The 10,655-nt window shown below is 39.3% G+C and overlaps 1 protein-coding gene across 3 annotated transcripts in view; it reads right to left on the bottom strand.

The window, feature by feature from the left end:
• PSMA8 (proteasome 20S subunit alpha 8) overlaps positions 1-4,477 on the bottom strand; it is a 42,433-nt gene extending 37,956 nt beyond the window's left edge. For all 3 annotated transcript variants that reach the window (XM_003406350.3, XM_003406348.4, XM_003406349.3), the window contains exon 1: positions 4,376-4,477. In XM_003406350.3, the coding sequence (XP_003406398.1) occupies positions 4,376-4,477 (102 nt within the window). The remainder of the gene's footprint in view (positions 1-4,375) is intronic.
• Positions 4,478-10,655: the final 6,178 nt, after the last annotated feature.

The following is a 10,655-nucleotide window of genomic DNA, read 5'->3' on the forward strand; positions in this document are numbered from 1 at the left end:
CACTTCAAGTACTAGCTAAATATAGAACAATTTGAACATAATGAAAGATCAAGGACTCCATGTGAATTTCTCATAGAATGGACAAGTTGCATAGAAGTTAAGGAGATAAAATTTTGAAAAAGCTCTCCCATGTATTGGGCAATTTGGTGGACAGGATTTGGGGACCATAAGCTGCCAAGACAAAGTCTGTTACTAAAAGAACAGAAGAGCAGTAATCTAGATAATACCGAAAAAACCCAACCAAACCCGTTGCCATCGAGTCAATTCCTACTCACAGCAACCCTACAGGACAGGGTAGAACTGCCCCATAGGGTTTCCAAGGAGCAGCTGGTGGATTTGAACTGCTGACCTTTTGGTTAGCAGCTGAGCTCTTTAACCACTGTGTCACCAAGGCTCCAATCTAGATAACAACCACATCAAAACCCTTCAAGGCTTCTTATTTCCCTAGGATCAAGTATATTCTCACTGATATGGTTTAAAAGCATTCTGTGATCTGGTCCCTGTTTCTAGCTTCCTCTTTTCCTATTTTACCATTGCTTTGGCAATCCTGAATGCCTTCCATTTCATTAAAAAAAAAAAAAATTTATAGAACGTAGAATATAACTGTCTTTTGCTACTTGGTCTTCCCAAACGCTTTTTCCTTTACCTAGAATATTCTGCACTCTTTCCTCTTCCACCATACTTTTCTTATTAAAATATTTTTTATCAGGACTATTTACTTAATCATCTAAGTTTCCTGACAATTATAACCTCTCTGAGGACAGGGGTTGGGTATACCCTATTTATAAAGAAACTTATGCCAAATGAAACCACAACTGGCATAAGTAAGCATTCAACAAAAATGTCTGGAAATGATAAACAAAAGAATATTAGACAAAATTGAAAGAAATAGAGAAAACAAATGAATAGTAAATAATGAATGCTACTATTTACTAAGTACTCTTTTTTTCTTTTTCTGTGAACCAGAACTACAGAAGATGTTTAACATGTATTATTCACCTAATTGAACTTGAACATCAATCTTATGTGGCAAATGCGTATTTTACTATTAAAGAAACTGAAACTTAGAGAAGTTAATTGCCTTAAGTGATACGCATCTGGGTTTCATACACATCTGGGTTTCCACAGCATAACAATAAATAACTAATACACAGATATTTATTGAACAACTTGCATGGTACAATGCAAAGAGCAGAGGCTCTGAAAGAAAATTTTAAGTGTGAACATGGGCTCTATCACTTTGTAGGTGGATACCTTCAGCAATTCATGAAAGTTTCTGAATCATAGTTTCCACATTTACAGAAAGAGGATTAAATACTGCCCTTGAAATTAGAAAATGTAAATAAAATGCATGGTACAAAATATGTATTACTTAAATGGTTAATTCCTACTCCCTCCACTGTGCATGGATGACAGAAATACAAAAAGGAATTACACCATCCATATCTTCAAAGATCTTACTATCCACTTGGTATGAAAAGACTATTAAATATACCTGAAATTGAAGAGAATACAAAGTCAAATAGTAAATACATACAGTAAATACAAGAGTAAATAGTACACTACTCTATGGTGGGAAAAAAAAATAATTATGGTACAGATTATAAATTCAGAAGAAAAAAAGATCCATGATGACTGGAGTGGATCAAAAATGGCTTCGTGGAGGAGGAGAAACGTGCAGAGATCCTTAACGGATAAGTAAGAGGTAGAGAGGCAGAAAGATGTTTTATCTTCTCCCCAGCTACAAGGGCAAAAGCATGTATCAGTGTGGAATGTTCATAAAATCTTGACGCTCCCCCCCTTAATTAAGGAGGGTGGATAAGGATTATGGAAGGCTTTGATGGCTAGACAGTGGAACTGAGATTTGGTAAGGTAGGAAATACAGAGCTAATAACACTTTGAGGTCAGGGAAAGGACAGAAATGAAGGAATGATAATAAATCTTAACTTTTTCATAGGATTATTGTGAAAGATTCATTTTTTCTTCCCCAAAGAAGAAAGGTTATTACCTCTCCAAAATGTTATTTAAACATATTTTTCATTTATAGAAAAGGGAACTAAAGCAAAAAGGAAAACAGGTCTCTTGCCTCACTTCATGCTGTCAGATAACCATCAAGATGGAAGCAGAATCCAAGTCCTCTAATTGTGACCCATACAACTTTTATATTAGTAAATAATATCACATGCTGGTCAAAACCAGTCAATTGTGGCTTATTTATAACTCATTTCAACTGTCATTTATAGACAGAATATTTTCTGACATATTTTTAATATACAAGTGCCATTATAAACTTTACACTATATAAAAGATCATAACACCCACAAGGAAACACAATGAGTAACTTCATACAAAGATGCAAATTATAATTTCAGAATCCTGAGACAAAACTGTCTCATCCTTTCAATGTATCTTTAGAAATGCCCACTATAGGTATTTTTATATCCTTACCCTTTTACAGCTCATTACAAAGGAACTATCAATCACTTCTATAGCATTCTTAAAACATTTTAAATGAGCCAATGTGGTTTCTTATTACACCCCAGTCTTCTCCCATTACTCCCTTTATCTTAGGCTCTAAAACTTGGGCATTATTTTCTAACCATATGCTACATGCCATGCTGGGGATTATATACCTTTTTGTTTTTATCAAAATGGTACCCTTTTGGTTTCAGCTACATGAGGCTTTTCTTAAATTTAAAATTCTTAAAAAACTACTTATAAAACAGAAGCAAAACTAGTGGGTCCAATTAAGTAGAAAAATACTTTAAAAAATGTTAAGATTCTTTCTAGTGTTATTTTTTTCACCACTTTACATTTGATAGATACATAATAAAAGTGAATTATTTCCTTCCCTAACTTAGTTGCATGAAAGGTTGAGTGAAAATAACAGACACTGGTAGATTAGAAATGCAGTGTTTATTCTAATAGCTAACGTCTCAATTTCCAAAATATACAGCAAACACGTTCACGGTATTTGTGAGATTAAAAAAAAAAAATCATATCTTTTGAATTCATAAACTAGGACTTGGAAGATGTGGGGAAATAGATCTTTGGTCACTAGGGCACTTTTGTCCTTTTTAATTTTCATGAATAACTAGGATTACTGAATGCAGTTAAAATTTGGCAGCAGTATTACTGCTACCATGAGTATTAAAAACTTTTTCAGAAATATGAATACCTAACTTAAAGGTAGGGGATAATCTCTCAAGGAACTCCCAGTATTATTTAAAAACCAACACACAAAAAAGGCAAGGCTCCAAGCCGCTAAAAGGCTGCCAAATATTTGGATGCAAATTTTAGGACAATTATTTTTAATAGGTATAAGAGTTTGGTAACTGGATTAGAGTTTTTTTAACCGTTTCCTAGTAAACAAGGATTTAATCTTAATTGGTTTAGTTCACATTTCAGGGGCTATTGTGTGCTATCGATTCGATTCTGACTCAGAGTGGCCCCATAGGACAGAGCTGAAATGCCCTATAAGGTTTCCTAGTCTGTAATCTTTACCGGTGTAGACTGCGAGGTCTTTTCTCCCATGGAGCCGCTGGTGGGTTGAACCTCTGAGTGCTTAACCATTGCGCAACCAGGACTCCTTGTATCAGGGGCAGACAGGTCCAACTTTAAATATATATCATAGTTATTACTACACAATAGCTTCCAACTTGAAGTAACTGTTACCTGGGGTGACTTTTTCATGGTGGCGTAGTGGTTAAGAGCCCGACTACTAACCAAAAGGTTGGCAGTTCAAATCCACCAGCTGCTCCTTGGAAACCCTGTGGTGCAGTTCTACTCTGTCCTATAGGGTCGCTGTGAGTTAGAATCCACTCGAGGGCAACGCTTTTGGTTTTTCTGGTTTGGTGACTTCCTGAAGAAATGAACATTTATAGTCAGGTAGGCTGTAACAGGCTGAAAGAAATCTTTTCTCTCCTCAGCATCACATAAAGGATCAATACCTCACCTAGAGTCAAGGCCACAACATACACACAGATTTTTGCCACCGTAGCCATCATTCAACAAAGGCAGCTGCACAACAGAAACCAATTAAATCTACCCAGACCCAGTGCTGTCGAGTCGATTCCGACTCATAGCGACCCCATAAGACAGAGTAGAACTACCCCATAGAGTTTCCAAGGAGCGCCTGGTGGATTCGAACTGCCGACCCTTTAGTGTGTAATTAAATCTACTGACGTTTATTCTGCCACTTTCAACCCAAAACTCAGAAACCGCACCTCCCCACAACAAAAGAGCTGACTCAATTTTTCACAGGTAGAGTGAAAATTTCCTGACTCCCCGCGCCGGCGAGGTGGGCTGAGGAAACACGGCAAAGCGGAGGCCTGACGCGAGGCAAAGGAGGGCAGTCGGGACGTGACTCACTCACCGCCGTGGATCCTTTCTTCACCGCTTCCTGAGCATATTCCACTTGAAAAAGGTGTCCATCTGGGGAAAAGACAGTGATGGCCCGGTCATACCGAGACGCCATTGCGCGGGACGAGACTGAACCCAGCAATGTATCTAAAGGGCCCTGCGGCTGTGGGAGCCGCCTCCGCTGCCACGTGCAGCCTCCCAGAAGTCCTTGCGCCAGCCAGGAAGGGTTCTTGCCAGCCTCCAAACGCCGCCAAGACGTCTCCTCATAGGCGCCTCGAGCTGCCTCCCAGAAGACCTCACGACAATCTCTAGCTGCCGCCCGGAAGCCCTTGCTCCAGCCAGCCTGCACGCGCTGGGCCTAGGAGCCAAGCTTGGGAGTTGGCCGTGCTACTTTTGTATCTTTAGTGGATGGCACACAACTTCCAGTTTTCTTAAGTACTAGGGTGTTGCTCTGGGGGTGGTGTCAAGTCACTCCGGTTATAAAAATGACGTCAAAGATGAGGTCTTCAAACGCCAGATATTTTTGTTACTGTACACTTGTTTAAGGCGCCCTGGTGGCGCAATGGTTAAAGCGATTGACTGCAAATTGTCGGGGAACTAAACCACTGGTGGCTTCACGGGAGAAAGATGTGGCAGTCAGCTTCTGTAGAGATTTATAGCCTTGGAAACCCTATGGCTTGCTATGGAATGGACTCCACAGCAGTGGGTTTTGGTTATGAGGCATAAAAAATAAACGTTTTGATGAACAGTGGTAACTTAAATTTCAGCCCCAAGGTTGAAGCCCCTTTAGATTTCAAATTCTAATTTTCCTACTCTTTGTCTAAAGTGCAGGGAATTTTTTTGTTATTTTAGCCCAAAGAAATTACAAGTTTTCAAAATAGTATTAATTTTTCTATGTTCTGTCTTGTGAGCAAAATAGAGCAGACGAGCAAATAGTCCATCAAACTAATGTTAAAGGCAGGAATCACGATAATAGTTTTTTAATTGAAAAAATTAAAAAAATATATGCTACATAAAAATGTTTATAAACACAACTATAGCAGAAAGTCTGTGTAACCTGTCACTACATTAGTACCTATGAGACAACTCTGTGACTCTTTGTCCTCATCAGTAAAATGAGAATATAAGAAAACCTACAGCAAAGTGTTGTTCTGAGGCTTAAGTGTGTTCATGGCATAAATAACTTAAAATGATGCCTGTTCGGTAATAATAGCTGAGTAATTTAACTATTGTTGTTGTTACTTTCCATGTGTTATTTAATACATGATGTTTTCAATTGGAGAGGATATTGGTAAATAGACCTTAAAAAATAATTACTTCCAAAAGAGGGAAGTTTGGTCTCCTCAATTCCAAATACATACTTAATTCAAATGTTTACTAGAAGTAATTCTTGTTTATCCCCAACTTATTGCTTTTCTTTAAGACTGACAACTATTGAAAAGTTTGATTCTAGTGAGAAAAATAAAACAATTAATTCCAAACCAAAACAATTCACTCTTATGTATTTTACAATATTATGAAAAACCAACATTTCCCAGAAACTGTTCTTTAAGAAGTGTTTTAGTGTTCTTGGCAAATAAAGATCATTTTTCTTACTTTTTATTTTGAGAAAATTATAGATTCACTGGAAGTTGAAAAAGTAGTACAGAGAGGTCCCCTGTACTTTTCACGCAGTTTACCCAGTGGTAACACCTTACATAAATAACTATAGCGCAATGAGAAAACCAGGAAACTGACAATGGTACAATTGAAGTAGCGAAAATGCATTTTCTTTAGTGTTTTAATATTAGGGAGAATATGTTTTCTCATTTGTTTTGGTATAGCTGTATAAGCTGTGATTAATCTCTAGTCCTTGAAAAATGGTGCAGGCTCTGTTCAAAAAATAGCTGAGCAGCCTGTTCCACTCTTAAACGTAACAAACACTCTGATACCTTAGAACATGTTTTCCCCTATGCAAAATAGGTAATTGAGAGCTTGACATGACTAACGCCATAATGATGCTCTAAGTAATCTCTAAACATTTTTTAATTGCACCAACTACACCGGTCTCTTCCAAAGGGGTGCGGAGCTATCTCAGCTCATATGGCCTTGGTCTCTCTTCTTTCTTTGTTCTCTTGAGAAATGGCCTTCAGCCTGAAAACTGACAGGAAGGCTTTCTTTCTTGCTCCCTGGGTACTGGGTTATCTCAGCCACAGTGGACTTGGCAAAACAGCTCCACTAGCCGAGAGATTCTTAATGAGAGTTTTTCAGCCTGTTATAAATATACTGATTAGAGCCCAGGTGCCTGACATGTTTATCTTTAGTTTAATAAAGAGTTTTTGTAGTTGTTTTGTGATGTGTAAGACCATCTGTGGACTACGTGCTCAAAACATTAGGTAACCCTGATCTTTCACGTATAAAACCCTCCCATCAACCCTTTAGGGCAGACAGAATTTGGGAGAAATTTAACCCCCTCTGTCTCTTGAATACTCGTAGTCAATAAAGCCTTCTTACTGCTTACCTCCTCCTGTCTCAGTATTAGCTTTGCGGCAGGCAGCTTGAACCCCCAATTTGCGGTAACTCAATGCTCAGAGCTTATTCAGATTTCATCTGTTTTACATGCACTCAATTTTAAGTGCTTCAGGTTGTCTTCATCTGAACATCACAGGTTGTTAATAAGTCTTCCAATTCTAATGCCATGTTCCTCTGTACACGGTCCAGTTCTTGGATTTGTTTAGCATATATGTTGAATAAGTAAGGTGAAAGATACAATCCTGCTGCACACCTGTTTTCAATTTGGAAAATGCAGTATCCCTGTTTTCTGTTCAAATAACTGCCTCTTGATGCACACACAGGTTTCACATGAGCAAAATTAAGTGTTCTGGAATTCCCGTTCTTCATAATGTTATTCATAATTTGTTATGATCCACACAGCCCAATGCATTTGCATAGTCTATAAAACACAGGTAAACATCTTTTTGGTATTCTCTGCTGTTTTAGGGTTCTTTCGAGAAACAACTAGTGAGAAATGTGTATATATACATATATAAAGAGATTTACTTCAAGGGATAGGATCACACTATTGTGGGGGCCTGGCAAGTCCAAAATTCATAAATCAAGCAACAGGCTGGAGACTCCTCTGGCTCACGGGATTGTGGGGGCCTAACAAGTCCAAATGAGCCCTGGTGGCACAGTGTTTAAGCCCTCGGCTGCTAACTGTAAGGTCAGCAATTTGAACCCATTAGACACTCCACGGGAGAAAGATGTGGCAGTTCGCTTCCATAAAGTTTATAGCTTTGGCAAGTCCAAAATTTGTACGTCAGGCAGCAGGCTGGAGATTCCTGCTGGCTCACGGGATTATGCAAAACTGGCAAATCCAAAATCCTTAGGTCAGGCAGCAAGCTGGACACTTCTGCAGGATTGCATCCCAAAACCTGCAGGTCAGAAGACAGAAAGAGTTCGGAGTGGAGAGAAATTTCTGCCACAGTATGTACTTTTGGTCTGTATAGTCATCCTAAGGAGGCTCACTTTTCAACTGATCGGTTGATGACATTAGATTAAATTATGGGAAGTTATTACACCACGTAATATTAGATTACATTATTTAACAGTAACTAGTCTAGTGTTTGGCCAAACAACTGGGAATCACAGCCTAGTCAAGCACATAAAATTTACCATCACATCTGCTTTCAGCGAGATCCATCTGACATCGACAATGATATACCTCACCCTACATCCTCTTCTGATTCTGAATGGAACCCCAGGCACTTCCCTGTCAATGTATGGCTGTGATCATTTTTTAATTATCTTCAGCAAAATTTTGCTAGCATGTGATACTAATCATATTGGTCAGTATTTTCTGCATTCTGTTTGATTGCCTTTCTTTGGAACGGGCGCAAAAATGAATCCCTTCCAGTTGGTTGGCTGGTTAGCTGTCTTCCAAATTTCATGATGTAAATGACTAAGTGCTTCCAGCGTTGCATCCATTTGAAACATCAGGTAAATTCCTGGAGTCTTATTTTTTGCCAAGGTCTTCAATGCAACTTGAATTTCCTTCCAAATCAATGGTTCTTGATCATATGCTACCCTCTGAAATAGTTTAACATTGACTAAATCTTTTTGGCCTACAGTGGCTCTGTGTAGCCCTTCCATCTTCTTCTTTTTTTCTTATTAACTTTTATTAAGCTTCAAGTGAACGTTTACAAATCCAATCAGTCTGTCACATATAAGTTTACATACATCTTACTCCGTACTCCCACTTGCTCTCCCCCTATTGAGTCAGCCCTTTCAGTCTCTCCTTTCGTGAGAATTTTGCCAGCTTCCCTCTCTCTCTATCCTCCCATCCCCCCTCCAGACAAGAGTTGCCAACACAATCTCAAGTGTCCACCTGATATAATTAGCTCACTCTTCATCAGCATCTCTCTCCCCCCAGCTGACCAGTCCGTTTCATGTCTGATGAGTTGTCTTCGGGGATGGTTCCTGTCCTGTGCCAACAGGTCTGGGGACCATGGCCGCCGGGATTCCTCTAGTCTCAGTCAGACCATTAACTATGGTCTTTTTATGAGAACTTGGGGTCTGCATCCCACTGATCTCCTGTTCCCTCAGGAGTTCTCTGTTGCGCTCCCTGTCAGGGCAGTCATCAATTATGGCCAGGCACCAACTAGTTCTTCTGGTCTCAGGATGATGTAGGTCTCTGGTTCATGTGGCCCTTTCTGTCTCTTGGGCTCTTAGTTGTCGTGTGACCTTGGTGTTCTTCATTTTCCTTTGCTCCAGGTGGGTTGAGACCAATTGATGCATCTTAGATAGCCGCTTGTTAGCATTTAAGACCCCAGATGCCACACTTCAAAGTGGGATGCAGAATGTTTTCATAATAGAATTATTTTGCCAATTGACTTAGAAGTCCCCTCAAACCATGTTCCCCAGACCCCCGCCCCTGCTCCGCTGACCTTTGAAGCATTCATTTTATCCCGGAAACTTCTTTGCTTTTGGTCCAGTCCAATTGAGCTGACCTTCCATGTATTGAGTGTTGTCTTTCCCTTCACGCAAAGCAGTTCTTATCTACTGATTAATCAATAAAAAACCCTCTCCCTCCCTCCCTCCCTCCCTCCCCCCTTGGTAACCACAAAAGTATGTGTTCTTCTCAGTTTTTACTATTTCTCAAGATCTTATAATAGTGGTCTTATACAATATTTGTCCTTTTGCATCTGACTAATTTCACTCAGCATAATGCCTTCCAGGTTCCTCCACGTTATGAAATGTTTCACAGATTCGTCACTGTTCTTTATCGATGCGTAGTATTCCATTGTGTGAATATACCACAATTTATTTAGCCATTCATCCGTTGATGGACACCTTGGTTGCTTCCAGCTTTTTGCTATTGTAAACAGAGCTGCAATAAACATGGGTGTGCATATATCTGTTTGTGTGAAGGCTCTTGTATCTCTAGGGTATATTCCGAGGAGTGGGATTTCTGGGTTGTATGGTATTTCTATTTCTAACTGATTAAGATAACGCCAGATAGATTTCCAAAGTGGTTGTACCATTTTACATTCCCACCAGCAGTGTATAAGAGTTCCGATCTCTCCGCAGCCTCTCCAACATTTATTGTTTTGTGTTTTTTGGATTAATGCCAGCCTTATTGGTGTGAGATGGAATCTCATCGTAGTTTTAATTTGCATTTCTCTAATGGCTAATGATCGGGAGCATTTTCTCATGTATCTGTTGGCTGCCTGAATATCTTCTTTAGTGAAATGTGTGTTCATATCCTTTGCCCACTTCTTGATTGGGTTGTTTGTCTTTTTGTGGTTGAGTTTTGACAGAATCATGTAGATTTTAGAGATCAGGCGCTGGTCTAAGATGTCATAGCTGAAAATTCTTTCCCAGTCTGTAGGTGGTCTTTTTACTCTTTTGGTGAAGTCTTTAGATGAGCATAGGTGTTTGATTTTTAGGAGCTCCCAGTTATCGGGTTTCTCTTCATCATTTTTGGTAATGTTTTGTATTCTGTTTATGCCTTGTATTAGGGCTCCTAGGGTTGTCCCTATCTTTTCTTCCATGATCTTTATCGTTTTAGTCTTTATGTATAGGTCTCTGATCCACTTGGAGTTAGTTTTTGTGCCTGGTGTGAGGTATGGGTCCTGTTTCATTCTTTTACAAATGGATATCCAGTTATGCCAGCACCATTTGTTAAAAAGACTATCTTTTCCCCAATTAACTGACACTGGGCCTTTGTCAAATATCAGCTGCTCATACGTGGATGGATTTATATCTGGGTTCTCAATTCTGTTCCACTGGTCTATGTGTCTGTTGTTGTACCA

This window comes from Loxodonta africana, chromosome 11, assembly GCF_030014295.1.
Source record: "Loxodonta africana isolate mLoxAfr1 chromosome 11, mLoxAfr1.hap2, whole genome shotgun sequence".
Lineage (NCBI taxonomy): Eukaryota > Metazoa > Chordata > Mammalia > Proboscidea > Elephantidae > Loxodonta > Loxodonta africana.